A 26335-nucleotide genomic window follows, 5' to 3' on the forward strand; every position below is an offset into this window, starting at 1 on the left:
CAGCTAATTCTTGAAATATCGCTAGTCTATAGATTAGTGTTCACCTGAGAGTTAAGTACTTAGCCTTAACAATACTGGAACAGGGGTGGGGCCAAGCAAGATGGCCAGACAGAAGTCCCTACTCTAGCTCTCGTCTGCTCTAAATATATCCTAAAGTAATCCTACTTTTAATGCGGCAATCCTCTTCCCCCGTCCTCCTTTGACTGGCTGTGCTGTGAGGGAGCACTGGGGGTTTCTTCTGTGGCTCCCAACTGCAGCGGGTGGATTTTTTGTACCCTAGGCCGCTGTGAGCGGATATGTGGCTGAAACTGTGGGTGGCTGCCACTGCTTGGGGGACAGGGCCTATTGGTGACAGCAATTACTGTATCCACCCTCCCCCGCAGTCTCTGCCTGATTTTGACTAGGCTGGGGTTGTCCTGACTCTGGCGAACAGGGCCCGGCTGCAGTCCCGTGAGTCCTTGGGGCACGGCCTAGCAGTAGTGTATGTGCCAGGATTAGGCTCTAGAGCCCCTCTGACAGGCAGCTTCTTGTGGTGTGACTGTCCCCACTGACAATGTTTGTGGCTTTGTGGATGAACTGTTGTGCAGGGCTTGCCCCCACCAACCCCTCAGCCCAAGATGGTGGCTTCTAGATTCTCTGGACCGGACAACCACACCTGCAGCTCCTGCTTGTAAAGATTCCTGGGGGAACTGTGGAGGACTCGAGTGTGCCACCAGACTTGGACTGGCGCTGTTGTAGTGGGTCTGGCGCTGGCTACCCACACAATCGCGGTTAAGGATAAATGCTCTAAACCTGCACACATCAAAAAATCATCAACTACACCCACTTGCTACAGCCTCCGGCCATTGTTCGGGATGGAGGCATCGAGAGCCCCAGAGAACAAGTAGCAGGCACTGAGGATGCGACTGCGTCTATGGAGGATCTCATTGTGGCGACTCAGGGATCAAAAACAGAAATGGTCAATAAGATTGATGCAGTAGCTACCAATGTGAATCTGGTCCTCACGGATCTCTGGAAGGTGTTTAACCATGTGGCCATAGCGGAACAAAATGTGGACACCCTTCAGCACGAGGTCAGCTGTTTGCATACACAGTCTCTGACCTACAAAAGCAGATGACACGCCTTGATAAATGCATTGAGGACTCTGAGCATTGATCTTGGAGAAATAACCTACGCTGCAGGGTGGTTTCCAAAATAAGCGGAGGGGATGTCGGCTGAATTGTTCCTGGAGGAGTAGATTACTATGAACTTCTCCCAAGCAGACTTTCTAAGTTTTTCATGATCGAAAGGGTCCACAGGGTGCTTGCTCCTCTGCCCAAGCTGGGGGCCCCTCGGAGAGCCATGAATGCCTGTTCAGTTTTGGCAAATGTGATTCCATCCTGCAATATGTCCGAGTAAAAGGCCCTCCACTGTTTCAGGGGAAGCCATCTCTGTTTTCCATGGCTACTCTCAGAGGGTACAAGAACAGAGAATAACTTTTCTTGCTGTCAGGAAGCCAATGAGAGATAAGAATTTGAAATACAGCCTACTTTTTCCAGCAAAGTTCTATGGCCAGCACGGAAGAATCTGTCTTGTTCTTTTTTAGCTCTGCAGAAGCCAGTGACTGGCTGGACATACTCCTGCAACCTGCCAACTGGACTGCAGAACAGCAGGCCCAATGTCTCTCCAACAGTCAGCTGTAATCTGCCCATCTCCAGAATTTTAAGGGGCGTTGGAGGAGCCTGGACAGCAGTCATTAATCTGAGCAATTCAAGGGTTGTTCTGATGGCACACTCCGGGTTGCAGACAACCCCGGATTCAAGGGAGTCTTTCCAGCTATTCCGCAGTGATCCTGGTACTGCTAGTGACAGTACTGGCATTGGACGATTCCAGGGGTTTGCATGGCAAACTGTGAGTAGTAGGGGTGACTGGGACTGGGGGTCTGAATGGCATGATAATTTTCACTCCCTGGAGTGGAGAAGTGTTGCACTTTCTGAACTCGAGGGACACTGATATGAGCGCACAATAAATCCTGCTGCTCTGTCTTCGGGGTTGGGGGGAATGTGGATGGACAATCATAATGACTGAGTTATTCTCTTGTTGTTTTAGTATTTTGACAGGATGCTGTTGGTGAGAGCTGGGAGATGTGTGAAAGAGCTTAAGTGCAGTTTGGCTCGCACCCTCTCCTACATCCTCATCTCTAGCATAGCATGGAGGTTTATTATTCTGCCCTGCCTTTTGATTTTATTTGCTTTATATTTTGGGGTAATGGTGCAGCTGTTGCTGGTTCTTGGCTGGCAAGATGCCTGCTCGGAGGTCATAGCGCTGCTGCCCAAGGTGAGGGGGGAGTTGGGAAATACTTTTGTGTTTATGGGGTTATCTTGTTGGGGTCTTTTTTACTGCTCTTGTGACTCATATCCCCAGCCACAGTTTTTGACCCACCTTATCGAAGTGGTGTGGAAGATGGGGCCATCCCAAGTGGGAGAGTGGGAGGGACTACCAAGATCCATAGACAGCTACATTTACGACACGGAAATTCCATGGTATAGCCCAGCTGGAGAAGTGTAGAAGGGTGTTTGTCCACCTCAAACATTATAGGGTCTACATTGCATTTTTACAAATATCCACATTTGGGAGGATTGTGTATCATCTCTCTGAAAATGCTGGAGGGGGCAGCTATAATGCCACTTCATACTCCGGCTATGCCCTAGAAGTGCCTTTTTCACCAGGATCATATCCTGGATCACATCCTGGACTCTGACGGTAGATTTGTAATACTGCATGGTACTCTGGATGGCCCAACGATTACTGTTCTGCATTCTTCACTACCAAGGCACACATGGCCTCCCCCAGCGACCCTTAGTGTCCTAGCTGGGGACTGTAATTGCATCTTGGCTGGTGAACGGGACCAGGGTCCCCCCCAAAAACACAACAAATCCTATCCTATCAAATCCTATCTGAAAGAGGCACTACATGATATGAAATGCACAATGCACTTCAGTGACATATGGAGGGCCAGACATCCAGAAGTTAAACAATTCTCCTGTTACACTCCCACTGTGGGTACCAATAGTCGGTTAGACTATTGTTTAGTCTCCAGTGACTTGGCACCACTGGTGTCCAGCATCTTATATCTCCCTCACTCTTTATCCCGTTCTCTTAACTTTAGGGAGAGTGACTGGTAGGATGGTAATCCTGCTGTGGCATCTCCGGGAAGAGGCATTGATGGATCCCCCTTTCAAGACCACAATTGCAGACATACTATTATATTATTCTGACAAGAACTTGTGTATCTCAGGAAGCAGGGCAATGGACTGGGAGGTGATTGAATCAGTCTGTCTTAAAACCATGTATAGGGTTTGACATAGCAGGATGTCCGTAAATCCCTGCTAGATGACTGGCTCAGATTTGAAAAGTACACGTACAGTGTATCACTAACGTGTCCATGCAGAAGGAGATAACACTAGTGAGATATAGGCATGGTTGGTTAAAAGAGAGTAACCCCTTACTCCAGTCCTGACCCTGAGAAATCAGAAGGGGCACCTGTATGTACACAGTGGGCCATACATTAAGTTTTGTGCTCCAATCTTAGTGCCATCTACGCTAATCAGCTACCTACCCAGTTGAGCGACATTGTGGATTACTTAATGGAGGTTCCACTCCCCTGCCTCACATTTGACGACTGTGACAACTGAAATAGGCATATTACATGTGAGGAAATCCTCGCTGCAATTTGGGCCTTGAGGACAGCGAAAACACTGGAGAGCGATGGCCTCCCTGTGGAGGTCTACCACAGATCTGCAGCTATAGTAGCAGAAAAACTGTTGAAGGTCTTTGAGGAGGCACTCCGGAGGGGTCACCTCTCACCCACAATCTGCAAAGCTCTTATAGTAATGGTTCATAATCCCATCAAGAACATAACAATGCCCTCAGCATACCAGCCTGTTTTATCCTAAAGGTTGATGTAAAATTGTTTAGCGTATTCTTGCAGCTCGGCTAATCCTGTGTCTACTGCCCCGCATGCACACAGACCAATCGGGGTTCATCCCTGGTAGAAGCACCTTACATAACCTGAGAAGGCTCTCCCATGTCTATCACACTTTGCAATGCTTAGATGACACATTTGTATGTGGGCTTTTAAATAGCAAGCAAGCATTTGATTCACTGAACTGGACATACTTCTGGCACATCCTGAGGAAGTTTGGGATGGATCCTACATTTATTCAATGGGTTCAATAATTATATACCGATCCTTGTGCCTGGATGCGCCTCAGTGCGGAGTATCACGCCTATTAGCCTATACAGGAGTACCAGACAGGGATGCCCTCTCTCGCCACTCCTATTCGCAATTGCGATGGAGGGCCTAGGGGATCCATCGGACGCTGGACCCATGGGGAATCACTATAGGAGAGACCACTCATGGTCTCTCTGTATGCAGATGATGCCCTGATATACATTAGTCACCTGCCTTATTCTGTACCCATACTTCTGAATGTGATGCAGGAGTTTGGTGGGTCTCGGGATTACGAGTGAGCCCCTCAAAGTCCAAACTTTATCCCCTGAGATCCTTGACCGGGCTTCAGTTTGATGTTTTGCCACTGCTGGAGGTCCCCTGGGAGTTGAGCAGTCTTCGATATCTGTGGGTTCGACTGGTGCCTTTCGAGGAACTCAATATCGGTGGAGTAGTCTTGGGTCTGCGAGCCTCTGTGAAGTTTTGAATGGACTTACTTTGGTCCCTTATGGGGAAAATTGCCATCACTAAAATTATACTGCTCCCACATTGTCTCTACACACTCCAAGACACATTCTATACAATTCGTAGGTGATATGTTACAATGATCAATAGGCTTATCATCGTTCTACTTTGGGCCAACAAACGTAAGTGGGTAGAACTTTCAGTTTTAGAGTGACCATTGACTTGGGGTGGCTTGGAGGTTCGCCATGGTGAGCTATAATATATGGTGGCACACCAGCATCATGCTGTCTCTTGGCTTGACCCGGAGGACTCTTGGGAGAATCCCTGTTGACTGGCTTTCATGCGGATGGTGCACTACCTGTACTATTGATGAGTGGCTCCCGAATTCTCCATGACACACCATATTTGATACGACAGGTGGCTGAGGTATGGGAAGGAATGGTTAAGAAGGTGATATGTTGTGCTCCTTATGCACCAAATTAACCTCTCTGGATTCTACAGATACAGACACTATCTGTTAGAAATACAGAAAGTGATTCTGGGTCTGATCCCCTCCCACTCAAGTTAAAAAGCTTAGCAGGAAGATTGTTCTGTTGGGTCTTACAATGGCAAAACGCAGAATAGCAATAAAATGGTTGAGTGTTGACACTCCAAGATTTATAGACTGGATCAGAGATGTCTCTGAATGAGCTGTAGCAGAAGAAGTCCATATGAAGCATGTCTGCACTAATGATAAATAAGAAGATGACCTCAGAGCCTGGGCATCTAAGTTCGCTGACCTGAAAGGTCCCCCTACAGACATGCCCCTTGATCAATCTACTGAGGGAGGACCCTTGTGTGTAATTGTCTCAGGAACATGAATGCCTTACAGTATCAAAAGGGTATGTAAGAAATTATATCATAGCATGACCCCCCAGTTTTCAATCTACTGAGGGAGGACCCGATTTAAGACTGGGTGGACATGCTATGATATAATTTCTTACATACGCTTTTGACCCTGTAAGGCATTCATGTTCCTGAGATAATTACACAAGAGCAGGGGGGAGCTGGGGGTTGTTAATTGTATTTATATGATCCTATTGTTAAATGCTTAATCTGTCTGTGTTTGGACCTTGATGTGCAACACTATTATAGCTTCAGGTGTCAGGAATCTCAAGGCACGAAGCTCCAGAATAGGTGGAACTTCAGGTATCAGGAATCTCGAGGCAGGAAGCTCCAGAAGAGGTGGAATAGTAATTCAAAAAGCAAGACACTGGAGGCGTGGCAGACGCCAGAATCACAGAATCATCAGGAAGACTAGAGCACCTGAAGCTCTGGGTGACTCAGGAGACAATCGCAGGGGAGCAACCCCAGAGTGGCCGTACTCAGCATCTGATGTTTCCCCTGGGAGACTGAAAGCATGGGGGGGCGCTTTTGTAACTCTGAGCCGGTTTTGTAGCAGTGCAGCAGTTTTAAAAGCACTGCAGAGTTCCTTGTATAGTCAACAGTTTTCGGGCAACAATAAACCTGCCAGGATAACTCTGTTGATTAATGTACCTTCTCAAGAGATATTGGAGTTTTATCTTAGGGCAGTTTTGACTCATCTAAGGTAATGAAGAGGGTTAATGTACCTGCTGCAAAGAATGTGTACTCTGTAGATCACAGAACAGTATTTTATGTGTATAGCTCAACAAGATACTGTTTTTGTCACAGAGCTCCTTTTGATACTGGGCAGTTCATAAATTACAATCATAATGAAAGAGCTGCATGCAAATCTCATGGTACAGGTTATTAAGTTATGTTTTTCCCCAGTCTTTGATTATCCCACTTTTACTAAATAGGGTTTGTTTGTGCAGAAGTACATTTTTATTAGTAATGTGAGCCCTAACCACTGTGTTACATTTTGGATCTTGACTTTATGCTTCCTCAGACCAAGCACTCTTAATAAATGCCTACCAGCATGGATAGTATGTAAATCCTAGAACTTGTATTCCCCTTTGTCAACATTTTCTAAATACTTGTATACACGCATTATATTCCCTTTGTGGGTTGGTCTGACAAAATTTGTCAGGGAAGCATTGGGTTCACAGTCCAGCCCTGCAGGGAAGAGACTTGCACAGGACTGGAACGCTGGAAGGTGAGTGCAGGACTAATGTGTGTGCATATTGGGAAGAGGTCCAGGACCAATCACTGATGCAAGTTCAAAGGAGAGTAGTTATACAGGAAGACAAGAGTGTTCCAGAAGGGCACTGTGCTTGTTTATCCAATCTCCCTGTGGCTGCACGCATTTCAAGCATGCATGTTAAAGGCAGCCTTGAAATGCGTGCAACAACAGGGAGATCATAATTCAGATCTTGGCTTCATCACCCTTGCACTTGTGACGCTGTTCCCCATGCATTCTTTTTAGGTTTAGCCTGCACAGCGCAAAGAGAGGTTGAAGAGGGAGAAGAGAGAAGGATAGAGAGAGAATGGATGGATTGATGGAAATATAGAGATTGCACTAGGAGATGTGGGGGTAGAGCTGGTTTGATAATTTTAGCCAGGGCTGCTTTCATTTCCCAGACCAGCCCTGGTAAGCACTGGTAGCGCCTGAAAGAGAAAAAATATGTGGGCAGAATATTCAGTGTGCAGTAAAAATATTAGAAAAAACGTAAAATAGTGTTTAAGGAAAGCTGAATTCTTAATATGATTTGGTGGTGATATGAGCCACAAAAACAAATATAGTTTGAACATGCATGGTGTTATAGCATCTTTCCAATACAATCGGCGGTCCCACACAAAGATAATCATGAACTTGTTTCCCAGATTAATAGTTTAAGTATTTTGTACAGTAGAAAGTTCAAGCAGGCCCACCAGGTGAAAGGAAATCAGTGCCACGGGGCCCACGGGCTATTGCCTCCTGCCTCATAGAATAAGTAAATTCTCTTCTACTGTATGTGATACCCAACAATCCCTTTGTAAGCTCTGAGGTGGAGCAAAGCAATGGGGGTAAATCCTGGGGAAGCGAGGGTTTAAGATGGGAATAACAGTAACAGTGAACAGTGAGAAGGCAGCATTGGCCACAGGTCAGCCCAATTGGGGTTGGGGTTGTATGAGATCAATGGCAGTCCCAGGGACCAATAAGTCCTTTGCCTTAGGCCCATGTCTGTCATGTACATTTTAAGCAAGTAGGGTGGTTGGCCAGGGTCCCTGCCACCAACATGGTGGTTGGCCAGGGTCCCTGCCACCAACATGTTCTCCTGTGTTATAGGCATTCGGACTGGGATGTGGGTGAGGGAAGAGAGCTGCCGCATGGTAGTGAGAGTGTGTACAGTGCACGGCCACTGTTTGGGGTAGGAGGAGTGATGGGTGAGATTTATCCTGCGGTCAGGTAATCACCTCATTCCCGCTCATATTTCTCCATTTGATTTTATATCCAGTAAATTACCCATTCATAATTAGACGCCTTGTGCATTTCCCGATGTCATATGTGAACATTCAGGGCAAGAGGGGATCTCCACAGTCATAGTATGCCCATTGTGGCCACTGCCAAGGCTGTGGCAAACTATCGTTTATTTTAGTAGGTGACCTCTGGGTAGAGTGTGTTGTTGCGTAAGACGGCTGCCTGACATATCAGTGGTTTCTAGATACCAAAATTGTCACCCATGAACACTGCTATGTCTGCCCAGCAGGATGTGATGGAGGGACACTCCCATAGGATATATATTATGACGCAGGGAGGGGTGGTGCATCTTCAGCATGTTGCACCGGGTAGGAGATCCAAGTGGTGTAGCTGTTTTGGGGACCAATGCCACCTATGCAATATTTTGTAGTTACTCCATTCCAGGAGTGACTCTCTCAGTGCCTTATCTTGGCCTACCAAGAGCTCATTGGGACCACCACTCCTTCAGATGGTAGTGGAGAAAAGTGGGGTCAGAGAGGATTACTAGTGCAGGAGTGAACAATGCAGTAAGGCAGTGATGCAATATCTGGAAGTCCAAGAATTGAGTCTGGTCCAGTCCAAGTTCAGCTGCACCTTAGCAAAATGTTTTCAATCGGTCTCTGTATTGAGATGGTCAAGAACTAGTATACCCTTGTTCCTGAAACACATTCACATCTGTTCCTGCCCCCTCCCCCATATGGATGGTTACGTTTAGCTTAACCCTCTGATCCATGTTGACAGACTATGGGCTTGAAGAGCGGTAAAAATGGATGGGTAGCATTTACAGACACCGGTGGGTTAAGTCATGGGTGCTAGGTTACTTTTGAGACTGTGGCAGACTCTTGCGGGTTTGTTTATGTGGGGTATACCATTTTTGGTTATGAGAAGTCAAGAAATGACAAAATAATATATGTAAAAAACAATTGTTACACAGTAACCTAGAGTCTAAAAAATGTCAGGCTATATGGTAAAAATAAATAAAGCATAAGCAAGACTATTATTAGAAATGTAAATAAAAATAATATATACACTTTTAAATATTTAATGATTTTATTGATGGTTAACAAATTGCACCTAAGGTTACACATTCATTTGCATTATCACATGCAAATGGTGGCTCTGGTTAAGCAAAAATAAGGAATTATAAATATGTCTGGTCTTCTTCCTTTACATCCATACTGTAGCAAAATTCAAATCGGCAGTGCATGATTGTGTTTGTGTTCAAATGTTCAAACACCCCTAGAGTCTCCCCCTTTTGAAGTGACAGTTTCCTCCGGACCTCTGTCTATACTAGTCACTGTATCTATTCACTCTCTGTATCCTTTTATATTTTATAACTAGTGAAGTATGGGTTACTTAGTACCATCATAGATGCTGCACTGTGCTCTGTGGTATCTGGCATGTGATTCACGTACAAACAAGATCGATTCAGGAATTCAATGAAAGAGATTTGTCGTAATTCTATTTTCTTGATTACTGTAGTGTGCCATACTGTGAAGGCTGAGCACCCTGGCTTGCAGTTGCAAAGTTTAGATGTCACAACTCTAGTTTCACTCCATATCAGTAGTTTTTTTTCTAGGCACTGACTTGTAGAACCTTTGGGAGACTTCCATAACCTAGCTGTCTGCCCCTTGGCTAGGACTAAAGCCAAGTCAAACAATCACTGGCAAAGCCAATAGGTCTGAAGTTGTCCACCAGACTTATAGCAATTCTTGTTTTGTCATGGCTTTTAGAAAAACGTAATTGTTTGAGAAGCTGTCTGGGGTTTGACAATCTAAAAGAACACATTGACCAAAGAAAAATTGTTTTTTGGGGCTCAAAAAAGCACACATTACCACAGTACTCCCAGGCACGGAAGGGAACTACTTTGTGTTTGGATGGGATGCATGTGAGAGGTAATCATGCTGTAACTCATGGTGAAGTCAGCCAGTGACTGAAGTGGGGTGATGCATTTCCCCTTGATGCATGCTCGAGTGGGTTGGAGAAAAAATTGAATGACACAACCACAGACAAGTGGATGAAGTGTGTCTGAAAATCCCTTCATTTAAAAATGGTATACACATAATTCTAGTAAAATCAAAAGGTCTTGACTAACACAGACCTAGAAAAGCCAATCAATGCTTGGCAACCTCTCCCTTTAAGAAAGAAGGAAGGAATGAATGAAAGAAAGAAAGAAAGAAGAAAGACAAGAAGGAATGAAGAAAAGAAATAAAGAAGGCAAGAAGGAAAAAAGGCAAGAAAGAAAGTAACGATGAAAGAAAGAAAGTAGGAAGGCAAGAAAGAAGGAAAACAAGAATGAAATAACAAAAGGATATACAGGCTGAAAACAAGAAAGAAGGAAAGAAGAAATTAAATGAATCAGGGAAAGAGAAAAAGTAAAAGAGTTAAATAATAGAGAAAAAGAAAGCAAGAAAGTAGGAAAGAAAGAAGGCAAGCGAAGGAAGGAAAGAAGGGAATAAACACAGAAAGAAGAAAAGCATGAAACAAGGAATGAAAGCAAGAACGAAAGAAGTAATGGAAGGAAAACAGAAACCAAGAAGGATGGAGTGAAGAAATGAAAGAAGAAAGGAAAGCAATAAAGAAAGAAAAAGGAATGAAAATAGAAAATCCAGAAAGAAAAATAAAATAATGGAAGAAAAAAAGAAAGAACAAATGAATGGAAGAAAAAAACAAAAGAGGGAATGAAACAAGAAGGAAAACAGGATAGAAGAAAGAAGGAATGAAAATGTAAGTTAAAAGGAAAGAAGGAAAGAAAGAAGGAAAGAAAGGAGGAAGGAAAGAAAGAAGAAGAAAGGAAAGAAGAATTTTAAAAAGTGTTAGAAGTGCTACAAATTAAACTGGATAAAGGCTAGTTTTCTTCCTGGGCAACGTTTATCAAAGAACCATTTGTGAAATGGAATCCAGAATAAATGTGTTCTGAAGAATTGTATACTTATGAATTCAGATTTAGAATATTGAAGCTTTCGATAACTTAATTCATAACATTTTCAGATGGATGCAATCTGTTGTGCTGCTTTGGGAGTGCCCTTTGTTCATATGAGAGAGTCAGATAAAGAAAGGACTTTCCCAAAAGGAATTTACAACAGCTGTGACAGGAGACAGGAACTGATAAAGCATGGAATGTGGCCTGTGCTGACATCTGGGATAAATGGTCCTGCTGTCACATCAGACTTCAAAGACAAAGGCAACATCAAATAAATTAATAGCAAATACATAGGCACAGTAGAGGACTAGCTTGTATGCGGATGTGTTCCTTGTGAAAGAGCAAAATGCAGTCACTCAAAGTGAAGTTATCCAGTGGCTGAAGTGGGATTAATCCTGCTACATGATGTATGCTGTAGTGGACGTAAGGTAAATGTGAATGACCCATCAAGAGACCAATTGATGAAGAAAGCAGGCTGAAAGCCCTTTTAAATAAATATGTGTTACGTATTTCTTTTTTTTTCAAACTGTCTTGGATAATGCCAGACCTAAAAATGTGTTCACTAGATTGTTTATTGGATCTAACCACTAGTTCCAGTAGACAGGTACCAGGTGTGTATATATTTGTCCTGCAATAAGTGTTTCAATCAAGTTTGTGACAGCGGTCCAGTAATGTGGAAGAAGAGTTCATGAACATATGAAAGAATTATACCTCCCCAGCACAGAACTCTGGACAGGTGTCCACGAGTCCTATATATGTTTTGTGTAATTGCTCTCCAGATTAAGGAATTACATAGTGGCAATTTGAAACTGAAATCTTGAAACCTTGACCTGAGATGCAAAAAACAGCATTGGAGAGTTCCCTGTCCAGCTCATCTCCCCAGATATATATATAAGTGGCTCCAGTGTAACAATTGTAATTCCATGTGATGTCTGATGCAACATTGAGACAGCCCTATTATCCCCTCCAGCCAGCTTTTGCTTTCAACATTACATATATTATGGGTTCTGCATCTCTGCTAGCCCTAAGCTTGTTGGAACATCTTGGTAAATAAACCATGTTACAAACTAACCCAGAGGCTCAGGTATGTTTGTAGATGGTTGACAAAGATGTGCAGTGTGCCTGTGTCACCAAGTCAGTGGTATATTTGGTGACAGGCATTGCTTTCAGAATTTCCAAGCAGTGTTTGTCAATCTAAAGTGTGAATATCAAGTACAGTGGTGGTGTCCCATCTGCCACAGCCCTCGCAAGTCTAGATTCCTCCAAGTTAGGGTTGGTGAGCCATTGTAATTGGGCTGGTGGGAGGTAAGCTCCATAGTCCAAGGCTCCTACATGTTTAGGGTAGTTAAATGGAGCTTTCAGAGTGCCACTCTAGCCCCCACCTCTTTCCTAAATAATATGTATTAATATTGCATTGAAGGCTGTGTATGTTCTTTCGGGAACCACTGCTGGTATGCTTGCGAATCAAAATTGCAGCAATACCACTGTCATAGTGCAAGTCTGTCTATTGCATGGTAACCTCTTCGAGAATGAAATTGGTCCCAGAGCCTTGACCCTCTAAAGATTTCTGTAAGCTCTTTGTTATTTTTTCTGTCATTTTCCACCACTCATTGCTCTCATTCCATTGCCGTTCATACATATTTGATAGTTGATACTATTTGAAATATTGGTTTGTTGTTGATTCATAGTATCTAGTATTAAATTCTCATTATTTGAGGAGTTCCGTTTGCCCTGGCATTCTTTATCTCTTCCCCACCACATCCTGCAGGTTTTAAGCCTTGTGCTGAGTAAGGTACTAAAGGTATGCAATGCTGAGCGAGGGCAGACTTAGGGAAACTCGTTTCATTCATGTCGATGAATAGCTCTGTCTTGATGTGGTGAAAGCTTGGTTACCACATGTTGAGATTTCTCCTCGTATTACCAGACAAGGGACTTCCTCAGAGACTGCTGTCAGATCGGCTCCTCCACACACAATTTTGTCTTCCTGTATATGCCCTCTCTCCATATGTCGGGCCCTTTGTTTCTTATAGTCACACTCCATTAAGAACTGACTGATTTTAACCTACAGCATAGGTCCCTGTGGCCCTTTGATGTGCTTTATAAGGGCAGGGGTCTGCCGTGGATATCACAGACCAATGAGAATGGGTGGGTTCCTCGATAAACGGAAGATGCCCTTTCATGTTTGTACCTGTTACCATGGAAGGATTAGTTTATGGTATGAACTTTATTTTTACTCCTTTGATTATTGTGCTGTCGTAGGAAAACGAAATAAATGTTTTTCTCTGTCTAGTAGCACACATAGCACACATTTCATGCCGTGCTCTCATACCTAAATATTGCAGAACAGAAGCAAATGAGGCCAGCTGTGTAGGATTGTGGATCCCAGAGGCAGAACTGCTGTATTAATGAGAGACCAGGGGACAACCATTTGAAACCCCTTGGGTGGCTGTCAGTGTCCTACTGCAGTGTTCCGCTTGCTAAATTAGACCCTATCCCTCACTCTGTTCTATAACTGGTGCAGTGGTCACAGTCGCAACTCTTTTATCATTAGAGTCCTGAAAGCCACTGAGCTACCAGAGATAGGTTTCTTTGTGTGGAACTGAAAATCTTGCCAGTGCTTGTGTAACAGACATATCCTTCATCTTGTGAAAGTAAACTAAACTAGACTGGAATACCTTACAGCATCATGAAAGAAGGCTTAGCTATAACAATATATGTGCTACGACAGGGAGAGGGATGACTGAGGTTGCAAGTGAAATTGACACAAGCCTCAGGATAGGATGAAACATGAGCAGGATGAAGTTAGAATGTTGATGGAGGCTGAGGATGGGCATGGGTGAAAGGGGCCCAACTTTGGTAAGAGTTAAAAAAAAATACACGAGGGAGAACAGACTGACAGAAAGGAAAACATGTAACATGAAAGAAGGACATAGATAAATAGGGCAGAATGGGGAAATATAAAACGAGAGAAGGGTGGGGGAGGAAACAAAGGAAGCTCTGTTGACCCTTCGTGGCATGGGCTCCTGTTGGGGTGACGTTTGTGATGTGCTGCTCACCATGATTCTCCCACCTCCAAACTGCAGATATCAACCTCACGTTCAACCAAACCATCTACAATCAGATTTAATGTCACCATTTCCTTTTTGTTGTATTGATCTTATAAATACTTGATCAAAACATTTTTCTCTTCGCTAGGACTGTATAAGAAATCGGGTAAACTAGTATTTCTTGGATTGGATAATGCAGGAAAAACAACATTGTTGCAGATGTTGAGAGATGACCGAATGGGACAACATGTTCCTACAACACATCCTAGTAAGTGAATTTATAAGGCTTTTGTCTTTAATCTTATGTTCATGAAGTCCTTCATAATTGTGAAGTATTTATCTTTTTTTTGCTATGCGACTCAGGACTATTGTATATTTTCTCCTGCTTAAGCAGTCTGAGAGTCACATTGTAGAATGATAGAAATATGCAACCAGTAGAGATCTTTAATTTCCAAGCATGGTTAACATATGATGGGCAACACCATTTAGAACTGAATTTTCAAGAGGACCCTGCTTTGATAATGTCCTTAGCAGGGAGTTTCAATTTAAATGATAAACATATTACCAGTTACTGAACCTTACAGTTTGTTCTTTACTGTTCACATACTCTTACACCAAGCCCACCTTGCTTTGCGTTAATAGGAAGACAGAAGCATCTCATATAGGCAAGAATTAACACCCGTCCCTTTATGCTATTTCCTTTTATCTCATTTTGGGAATGCGACATCTTTGCCAAGTGGATAACCACGTTTACCTACATTAAAACTTTCAGACTACTGCTTTATTTGTATCCGGTAGTCAAGAGTTCCCACTACTGTTCCCATGATGCCTCATGTGCATCCTCTTCACCTCAATGGCCCACCTCAAACCTTAGATCATGTGCTTGCAATTACCAAACCAAAAGCCGCATTCATGGTGGTCTTTAATAACGGAAGAAAGCCATATCCTACAACTATTAGCATTCTTGGGGGACTCTCTTTCCATCTGATTTAAACATTATGCCTGGCTAAATTCTCTACAACTCATTTCAGTCCTGTTTTACAATCTCTTCTGACATGCCTCTCATCAGCACTTACAGCAGACAACATCCCAACCTATTTCTTCACTAAAAGGTTAGTGATAAGGTACACTCTCACCACTTTCCATACACCCCCTTTTATTCTTACTCATTCCTGTTTCCACTTTTCCCGTTGCCTCTGCTGTGTTCTCTTTCTAACCATACTCTCAGGTTCCTTTTACAGTATAAACCTCAACATCTCCCTATCCACATGCAAGTTGGATTTCTCTAGCTCTTCTCTCTCCCAATTCTTCCTCTACCTCACCAACCAATTTTCCTGAGTCTAAGTGTGATTCTCGTTCAGTTTCTCGTATCAATTCTTGGCTTGCAAGACAAAAACATTCTCCTCCTCCTCCCACCTTCAGCCTGCCATCAAAGACTGCTTCACAACTGCCTGTCGTTAAAGCCTTTGGTGCCTTATGCTGAAGTTGGGCAAGCAGATTTAGGGCCAGATTTACAAGTTCCTAGTGCCACTGAAGCGTCACTTTTTGTGATGCTCCGGTGGTGCTGTGCAGTGCGCCACACTTACAAGGCGGCGCAAAGCCACTTTTTGTGGTTGAACCACACCTTGTAAAATTCTGCGTCAGAGGGGCGTCCAATGGGTGTTGCTGTGGATGTTCTACAGCAACACCCATTTCTGTTGACGCTGCCCCAGATTTACAAAAAGGAGTAAATCTGGGGCAGCACCAAAAGCTAACGCCACCCTCGGGGTGGCGTTAGGTTGGCACAACAAGAAGGAATAATTTTATTCCTCCTCGTTTTTGCTTTTTCCATGTGTGCTGCATTCTGCAGCACACATAAAAGAGCAAAAAGCCATGAACTATTGTTTATGTGTAGGAAGGTGTTCCTTCCTGCACATAAACAATCATTCAAAAATGTCGATTTGGTACCTCTATGTGTGCTGCAGGAGTGGCAAATTGCCATTGTAGATTGTTTATGTGCAGGAAGGCACCCCTTCCTGCACATAAACAATCAATCCCCTCAATGCAGACAATCTTGCACTATGGTGCAGGGATTCCTGCGTTGGCAGCAAACTTTTGCGCCGGCACAGGGGGAAATATGGCGCATCCCTGCATTTCTAAAGTGACGCAGTGCGGCACTGCAAATTTTGGCACAGCACCACGCTGCGCCACCTTTTAGTAAATCTAGCCCTTAGTGTCTTTTTTCATTGGCTCCTAAAACCATTACTGCCCCTACATCATTCCTTCTTGAGGTCATTGCACCCACCCTCTCTACATACAACTTCAGAGTCCTCTCTGGCAGCACACTGCATCTCTCTTTATTTGATACCAGGACTACCGTAGCAGCTTGCTTAAACCTAGGCAACATCTGCAAAATCGGTCCATTTCACTGCTAGGCATCAAAAAACCTTTTCCCTATGTTGCTCATTTATAATCTTGGTTACCACAGTGCCTTGCCCCTCACAATGTTCCATCAACCACTAGAGAAAGCCATAATCTTTGCCACGTACGTACTGTTCAACTACTGATGAAGCACCACATCCTTCTCTTCTGGTACGAGGCACCATGCACCTATCTTCATGGCCGCATTGAAACTCTTACATTTTAATGAATCCATGACGTCACCTGTGCTATATCCCAGTACATCTCTTGCTGCCTACTCTGCTCCCAGGCCTCACCCTACTAATCATCCACAAAGCTTTCCCCATCCTATTCTAAGATCGAGACATCATGCCCATTACACCCTCTGCTGGTTTGTGCACCCATGGATTTTATCAGCTCTTTTATCAGCTCAATCAAAGATGCATTCAGAGTCTATGTTCTCTTTTCGTGCAGTCAGATGTGAGTCAAAGAGCATGACCTGGCCATCACGCTTGCCTCTGTGCACAGTTTTGTTAATCTAGAACGTGTCATGTTTGCTGGTTATTTTATGTTCACTTTCACTTCGAAGTATGTGTACTGTGTCTAGAACTTGTCTATGAACTATTTAATCAAAATGCTAAGAAATCAAATAAATTCCAATAAATAGCTTCTTCCTTGCTGCTAGTTCTACACCTGTGCTACTGGTACATGTAGTTCTCATTTTCTCAAAGCTAGTCCTCACAAATAGACTGTCTAGGGCCTACCCACTTCATGCACTTAAGTTATAGTAGATGTGGTTGTTTTTAAGCTATGGCAGTCTGCCTCGTTTACATGTGTATAAACCACTGTGGAGGTTCCAGTGTGGAGATGATATTATGGTTTTCTCAATCTGCTCTGCGCCCTCATACCACCTAGTATGGTAAAGATTCTGACAGATAGAAAGACAGCTGTTGCGACTGTGGCATCTCAGTCCCCTGAGCAACCGAGAATTGTGGTACCTTGTGTGGTCCTACTGTTCCAGGATCTCAGGAAATGCTGCATGAAGCCCAGAACTGCAGGATTTGAGTTTCTCTCACCTGGGACTGCCTTCCCTCTTGGTCCTGGGGTCGTAGACGCTGTTCCTTGCTCTTCTAGCTCCAAAATGGAATTCATTGGTCTGAGGGTTGGCAGATGCCATTTAAAGCTGCTTCACACTACACTACTTCAGGTTTTCGTTACTGTTGCTTACCCGTTTCTATCATTTCTGCTTCTTCGATGATTCCTTTCTGATTTTCTCAATTCATTATGTTTTCTGTTGTGTTATGTCCTGTTCTTTTTCTATATAAGCTTTAGTCATGGTGGAGGGTGCATCGAAACAAAGCTGTGTTCTTTTGCTTGTTTCCCCACTTCCTCCACTTGCTGATCCTGTCACTTTGCTCATGAAGAATTCTACTTTTGGATTATGTTTCCTGGTTTTCTTTAACCCTTGAATTCTTCATCCAGCTAGGTTATTTTTTTTACTTCTTTGGATTTTTCTTCCTAAGAAGATTGCAGCTTCTTGAGGGCACTTGTATACCACACATTCAGCATGTGGTGACATCAGTTGTCCATACATAAGAAAGTGGAAGACCTGGATTATAGGTAAACATCCGGAACAAGTTCACCACCCATAATGTCTGCCGGTTTCTCTCATTGGTCCTGGTGTACACCTGATCTCTGTTCGGCACAAAAAACCTTAGATTTGGATCAATTAAGTACTGAGAATGCTGCCCTTCGCCAAGGGATCTGATCAAGGTCTCACAACCTTCCTGCCCTCAGTCCTTCAACTTTTAAGTATTCTGGAGATTCTTCAGGGTTGAAGAAGTGTTTTAACAGCCTGGTGGTTTATTTTGTCTTTTGACCTGGACAGTTATTCTTTCTTTTCTGACAGATCCAAAGAGAGGTATGTGTTTGGTGCAGCGCTGGCTTGGACATCTCCCCTAGATGTTAAAGAAGATCCATGTCTGAAGAATTATGCCAATTTATTTGCAAATGTTAAGAAGATATTTGAGGGACACAGACATGAAGCTCCCACAGAGGACATATTGTGTGAGATATAGCAGGGGAAATCGTACTGTACACAGGTTTGTGAAGCTTGTGTGGAAACCACCTGGGTGGAGCGCACTAAAGCGACCCTATTCCGAAGAAGGTTAAAAACAGTACTAAAAGATGAGTGGGCCTTTTCATTTGCTGAAATCCTGAATCAGGCTCTCCTAATTGCATTCAGACTAAAAAAAGGAGAATGAAAAGGCAGAGAAACCAGAGGTTCAATTCTATGTCTTTTCCCCATATATTTTAGGTAGACTGAGCCTACTGATCTGTACGCTTGATTAACCTATGCAGCATTTGTCTGCTAGAAGCCTACTGTCCAACAACAAAAGGGATTGAAGATGTATGGGAGGCTTGTGTCTCTACTGTGCAAGCCCAAATCGCCTGCTGCAAGACTGTACTGTTTGACCTTTCAAGTCACTAGGAAAATGCCAGATCCTGTCCTGTGTAAGGAAGAAAGGGGTAGAACGTTCTACTCTCCTTAAAATTTACAATGCAGAATTCTGGCTGTCCTGGTCCACACTTATTTGTGCTGTATTTAATTATTCAAGTCCACATTGGTCAGTTGATCTCAGTTCCAGTCGTTTTAAATTCTGGTACCTCCAGAATGTATATGGACTTTAGTTCTGCCCAAAAACTCTAAATAACGATCAGAGAGAAGTCTTCTCTGGATAATGTACAAACTATCAATGGATCACCATTGACATCAGGTATCATGGCCTCCATCACAGTTCCCCTCTTAGTGTCTTTAGATAATCAGAAACAGATGTTTGACTTTGACCTAATTAGGTCTCCTATCACAGTTCCCCTCTTAGTGTCTTTAGATAATCAGAAACAGAATGTTGACTTTGACCTAATCATGTCTCCGAACTCAGTGCCAATTGAGAGAGCAGGGCCATCTTACTTTCCTCCCAATTGTGTAGAGACAGTTGTTATTTGGAGGGAGCTATTGGGTTCCAGTAGTACAAGATCTGCCTGAAGGATGACCAGTCTCATTCCAAAGTAGCCCTGACCTTGTCCATTCTTGTGGAGTATCAAGAGTTTTCCTATGACCTTCAGAAGCCCACTTCTGTGCCAGTTCCTTCTCATAGGAATTTAGATTGTGCAATAATGTCCATCTTCTCCATTGTCTGTTCCTCTTGTGACTGTTGCAGCTTATTTCCCAGAGAGACTTGACTCTGAAAGAAAAGTAATTGACTGGAATTTACAAGATTCTAAAATTGCTAAGAAGGCTAGTACTGATAACTTAAAATGCCCGGTCCTAAACCTTAAGGTGTTAGAGAAGCTTTGGCTGTCTTCCAGGTTCTTTCCCCCTCAAAAATTGCCAGTCCGGTGTCATCTAGAATTTTTTTGGTCCCTTTATAATAACCAAACAAATCAGCTCAGATGCCTTTAGACTCCACCTTCTCACTCTTGAATGATTCACCATATTGTTCATATTTCCTAAGTGAAGCCTTTTGTGCCTGACTCTTTTTGTAGGCATTCTTATCACCCTCCTGTTATGGTAGATCAATACCCATAATACAAAGTTAGTGAGATCTTCAGAGGTCAGTTACAGGTCTTTGTTCACTTGAAGGGCTATTCTGCAAGTGAATATTCTTGGTTCCAGCCTCTTCAGTCCATAGGCCAGATGTATCAAAGCTTTTTGCATTCGCAAACGGTGCGAATCCCCGTTTGCGAATGCAAAAAGCCATTTCAGAATGTATCAAAGGCATTCTGAATGCAATTTTAAGGAATCGCTAAAATAGCGATTCCTTAAAATTGCGACCCTGTTTAGAGAGTCGCAAATTGTGACTCTCTAAATAAGAAATCACAAATAAGGAATCCTTATTTGCGATTTCTAAAGCACATGTAACAAGCAATTCCTTAATGCGAATTGGGCATTAAGGAATCGCTATTTATCACCAAGTTGAACTTGGTGGTAACCATGTGCAAATTTTAAAAATGCATTTAAAATGCATTTTTAAAATTTACATGTAAAGCACACATGCTCTTTTGGCATGTGTGCACCTTACATGTTGTAAAAAAATATTTTGGGGTGCAGCAGAGGGGGCCTAAGGACCCCAGCACCCTGGACTTAACATTTCCAAAAATGTGCGAATTCCAGTCAGGAATTCCCAATTTTGGAAATGCAAAAAATTCGCAAATATGGGCCTACAGGCCCATAGGTGCGAATGGGGGCTGGTATTGCAATTTGCGATTCGGTAATAGCATTTGCAATTTTTAAGAAGTCGCAATTACCGAATCGTAAATGTGATACATTGCATTTTGTGAATCAGAAATAGAGATTTCTTCAAAATTGCTATTTCCGATTCGCAAAAGGCCTTTTTCATACATCTGGCCCCATGTCCTTAGATTAGTTCATCAAACTTTTCTGTGTATTCCTGACAAGCCTGATGAATTGGGAGGGGGCTACACTGTTGCAAATGCCACCTCTGGGCTGCTTAGTTGCTCGAGAACTATGGTACTTTGCATGGTCCTGCTGTTCCCCGAGTCTCAGGAAATGCCACATAAAACCTGCAGCTTCAGAATGTGACTTTCACTCACCTTGGACATCTTCTCTCATGCTCCTGAAATCCCCCAGCTCCAAAATGGAAATCACCTGTAGGTTTGTTGCTACCTTTCAAAGCTGCTTGACAGCTGGTCCTGTTCAGGTTTTTGTTCCTGTCTCATTCCCTTTCCTGTCATGGTTGTTTCTTCCTGGATTTCATACAGATTTTTCCAATCCCTTATGTTTCCTGTTTTGTGATGTTTCATGTCATTTTCTTTGCCTATTCTTTTACTATATAAAAGATTCAGTCGAGTTGGAGGTTGCATCACAACAAAGCTGTGTTCCTTTGTTTATTTTCTCACTCCCTCTACTTGCTGGTTTCGGCTCTTTGCTCCTGAAGAATTCCTATTTCGGATTCCAAATTCCTGCTTTTCCACAATCTTTGAAGTCTTAGTCCTGCAAGGAGGTTTTTTACTCCTTCGGCTTTTTTTCCTGAGATGGTGGTAGCTTTATACCTACCACATATTCCTGAGTGTGGTGGCATTGTGGCTTCTGGAACCAGTCACCTATATATCGACAGTGAAAGATCTGGACCCAGATTACAGGCCCAGACCTGTACAGTAGCTTGCTTCAGCGAACAGTCTACAGGAGATTAGCTCTTAGTGCCTTAGTGCCTAAGACTAGGTTTTGTCTCGAGATGCTTTAAAGCATAAACCTCTGCCTAACCCACAAAGCCTCTTTGTTGAGTGCAGTGTTTTAACAGTATCAGTCTAACCAGTCTTAAAGCATTGGTTCTAGGAGGTCTAGTACCACAAGAAAAAAACACTGACCCAAAAAAAGAATAATACCGAAAGGCTTCCTCCAAAACAAATAAGGATCCCATTGAACATACAGAATCACAACGGAAAAGAGGAAGCTAAGCATTGTCTCGCTCATAGAAAAAGAACACCATTCTATTCAGTGCTTCTTTTTGGGCAAATTGGTCAATTATAGACCACATACATGATACAAACATACTGGCAGAACTGGATTCTAGCACTACTGGCACCTTTATGCCACCCACTCAGAACATGTGGACCCAGTAAGTGCCAGTCTCTATGCACACACCAACAAGATGGAGGACTTCTGAAATGTTCTGGAGAGATTAATCATTTTAGACGTTCAGTAAAACCTTTCACACTGTCACAAGGAGCATCATTCTATTGAAGACTCATTGGTTCATGATAAAAATATCAGTCTCTGACTGACTTCTGCATCCAAATCACACCTATGTATTTGTGACAGGACTTTCCATCTTGAGCTGTGCTTTCTGAAGGATCTGACTTCATTGAGAATCAGTGCCGCCTTTCCCCAGCTTTCCATCACTGGGATCCGTGCTATTTCCTAGCTACCATACTCACTTCCATGTCCTATCCCGTTTATAGTTTGGGGGTCATCTTACTATGTACTTAGAGATCTCTTGACCTCAGAGCACGCCTTTGGGAGCCTGAATATAGTATAGTTTGTTTATCCCCAGGCCTTTACACAATTAATGAGTATGGCCTCCAAGATGTGTTGGATTGCTTCAAGCGAGGTTAGCTGATTCCAACATAGAAGTGCGTCAATTTAAACAAATACATTCCTGAAGGTGTATGTTCCCAGTTCGGTGCTTTATTGTTCTCCTTATTCTTTCGTAATTGAGCACAGAAAGTGATTTTAGCCAACATGTTTTTCACCCTATAAAGGCATGCAAGCACAGGGCTTTTCCAAAGTTGAATAAAAACAAAACACAAATCCCAATCGTAATGTATAGTCAAATTTCAACGTTTGTGGTAATAAATAAAGTCCCCATTCATAGAAACATCACCACACATGATTTTGTGGTTAATTATAAACTTTAAGTAAAGTCGTTGTGATTGAAGTGTCTAAAACAAGGAAAAGAGGGAAAGAACCCAGATGCATTTAATTAAAGTTCAGGGAAAAAGGGAAAGTAAACTAATTACAGATGAACGTATGATAATAGAATTATAGTTATATAACACTGGCAAGGGCTATCACTGGCAGAGACGAATAATGAGTATTTACCTGTAGACTAGCACATATGCACTAGTTGATTCTAATAATGTCTAGAAGTCTCTGGGCACTGAAGAAAAGAGCCCTAAGGTAGGAATCCTGAAACATAATGGCAACAGGTGGGTGGAAACAGTATTTATACTGAGATTACTGAGCAGCAACAGTAAAGAAATAACCTTCAAAACTTTCTGTGTCTGTAAATCTGGTTCAAAACAATGGTCTCAGCTGAACCAAAGTGCTTATGCAATACTCGCTGCTTTGAGTTGCCAGTCCCTAGGGTGTAAGATGCCAATCAAAGGGGATGTCCACCTAAAAGCCAGCCCTTATAAAGTGGAAACCATTGGGCATTCATTCAAATATTGATGAAGGTCCTATGGTATCAAATACAGAGTTGGGAAATTTGAGAATTACAGCAAGACCATCATATTCTGGGGCTGTTAAATTGGTGATATCTTGATAATAAGGCAAGACTCAGAATCATCATTGGCCAAATACATTAAGACCCTTTAAGAAAATAAATGGGGAATCACTGTCATGTCTGATATTTCCAAACTCTAAAGGGGAAGCCATTGTGCTAAGTCATTAAAATATTAAAATATTGATGAAAATCCTACTATATCAAATACAAGGGTTACGCCCCGCTGGTATCCAATGGTAGTTGAGCCCCAGTTTTATGAGATTAAACATATGTAATGCCAAGCATAACTAGTAATGAAAGTTTGTAGCCTGGGTCAGCTCATGTATGGGAAAAAACTGAAGGGTAAAACATAAGCTGCAGGTACAAGTAGCAGGATATTTATGGGTGTGTTGTGCTACAAATAAGAGTCTGTGCCCACTAACTTGTTAAAAGTAAATATGTACTTCTAAGCAAAAGGTGCATAAGGAAGTATGTAGTCATAGTCATGGAAGGGATAAGTGCAAGGCTAAGTTGTAGGGGTGCCGGTAAAAATAATGCAGTAGATTCTCGGGGGTTGCACCCACTGCTGGCATTTAATGGACGGGTGCATCCCTGCTATCTTGGAAACTAAGGAGATGGGTTCCTTAGGTTGCTTAACGATCACTTTGTGGTTGTCCGCTCACCTACCCACATATTTTACATGGTATTGGTGCCCCTCATCAGGTGAGATTGCTTTTCCTTCTGCCACAGCTCCTTCCAATGAGGAAACAATATTAGGATATCTGCTTATGTTGAGTTCTGCATGTGACCATGTCTGTAGTTGTCATTAGGCTCTGTGAATAAACATTCATTGCTGTCATCTGTAGATCATGTGCTGGATTCTCAGCAAGGCCAACGCCTCCTTCCATCCATCCACAGTTGGGAAACTGAGTACTACTGACGAAATTGTAATACATTTTATGTACAGCACCTAAAATGCCAGAAATGTGATGCAAACCAAGTAATTATCTTTATTTGATTATGTTTTCTGGCATTCCACTTCATGGCACTAGGGTCAACATAAGGCCAGGGGAGCTGGAGAGTTTACTTGCTGTCCCATTTCTGTCTGGTGGAAGGTGACATGAGGCCTGAAGAGGGTGAAGTTTTCAACAAGTCATCACAGGGTCGTGGTTTATCATTGGATGCTAGTGATCCCAGCACTTGCAACCTGTTCTAGACAGGTTTCTTTGATGAAATCAACTTAATTGTTTTTCGGGAACTATAGGAGATGAGACAAGGCCCAAAGATCAGGGTGCATTGGATTCCAAAGGACAGCACCCTGTAATCCCAAGTGTTTTTCCTCCACTTCTTGCATTCAACAGGATCGATCTGTCTGGAATTACCTGACCTGACGCTTTGCTTGGGACAATGCATGGCCAGTTTTTGCAGATACTCTGTGCCATGCTCTGTGATTGTTTTGTAGCTTGTGCAATGAGTTTTGAAAATTATCATATACTACACAGTGAACGAAGAGCATTCTTTCAGAGCTGAGTAGTATCTTTTGGCTTTATTAGGTTTCAGCATTGTCTCCAAGACTCATTCAGAATGCTATGTAGTTATCAATTATTGGTGTTGCTGTTCTGACAAATACCATACTGGGATAGTTTCATCAGAACAGTGTATGGGTCTTACTACTTCATGTGCTTCAACAGTAGGAACTTCCTAATAAACAACAGTTGGACATCAGTATCAAGGTCTGGAATTCAACTACAACATAGATGATAATTTCTTGACTCAAAGAAAAGTCATGCCTCTTTTTAAATACCTCTTTGGAATTGATATTGAACAATGATCCAAGACGTATGACAGTATACTGGAGAATATTTAAGTATCGAGAAGAGAAAATCCAAAATAGAGAAACAAGCTTTCAGGAATTCAGGCAGAGAAGACAACATTAAAAATTCAGAACTATGAGAAAGGATAATTGTATACATGAGAAACACACCAAAAGAACAATATTACAAAGCACCCAGCATTTCACTCAGCCTCCTTATATAGCGATTGCTCAGTTGACCTGTAAGACGACGTCAAAAGGAAACAGGAAGAATTTCCTCCACAATGGTTTGGGAGGAGTTAAATCTAAATAAAAATAATTTTTTCTCTGAACACAATGTAAAAATCAGGCATGGATAATTTAAATTTAAAAGATAAATATAGTTGGGATCTGGAGACAATTTCTGACAAAAAAGGTCTAGTACTACCAAACAGAACATATGTTTGACAAATGTTTATCAGGAGCAAGTCACAGTGTCTTTCGCTCTAATGCCATGTCGCATGAGGACATGAACATGTCCTCCATGATATCTTTGCATCGGCTCTGTATCTGATTGAGGAATAGTACACTGAAGACCCTTGATTAAGGAACCACCAGTTTGTGACAGTACCCCCTCAAGACATACCAGCCGAAATCAAAGTGCATTTGGTACCCAGACCAGAAAATCCAAATACAGAGATGAAAAAAACGGACTCTGCCTTGGTAAATACCTGCTTAGGGCGGAGTATGGTGGAAACAGTTCTACGGGTAACAATTCGGGCTTTGCATTGACTGCTGAGAACTGACAATAGAAGTTATGATCTGCGTGCCTTGCTTTTCTCACAGGTTTTGAGTCAGCCCACATCCCAAGTCATCCCAAATCAGTTGAACGTAGATTAGTCTTTGATTATTGTATCCCATTTAGAACTGCCTCTTGCAGAAGAAAACATACAAGATGCTTTGATGTCTTGTTGTGGGGCATAGGGCCATTCTCCAGTCTGTTGTGGACCTGTAGATAGTCAGCTTCATTTAGAACAGTAGTAGCATGGAACCTGGGCCATGAGTTTTATGTAGATATTAAATAAGGCATATGCTCTTTTTTCGCTTGGGTG

At 42.6% G+C, this 26335-nt stretch overlaps 1 protein-coding gene across 5 annotated transcripts in view; it reads left to right on the forward strand.

The window, feature by feature from the left end:
* Nucleotides 1–26335, forward strand: part of SAR1B (secretion associated Ras related GTPase 1B) — a 258431-nt gene that overhangs the window by 136107 nt on the left and 95989 nt on the right. For all 5 annotated transcript variants that reach the window (XM_069199254.1, XM_069199253.1, XM_069199252.1 and 2 more), the window contains one exon: nt 14194–14313. In XM_069199254.1, the coding sequence (XP_069055355.1) occupies nt 14194–14313 (120 nt within the window). The remainder of the gene's footprint in view (nt 1–14193; nt 14314–26335) is intronic.

The sequence above is a fragment of the Pleurodeles waltl genome, chromosome 7 (assembly GCF_031143425.1).
Source record: "Pleurodeles waltl isolate 20211129_DDA chromosome 7, aPleWal1.hap1.20221129, whole genome shotgun sequence".
NCBI classification, from domain to species: Eukaryota; Metazoa; Chordata; class Amphibia; order Caudata; family Salamandridae; genus Pleurodeles; species Pleurodeles waltl.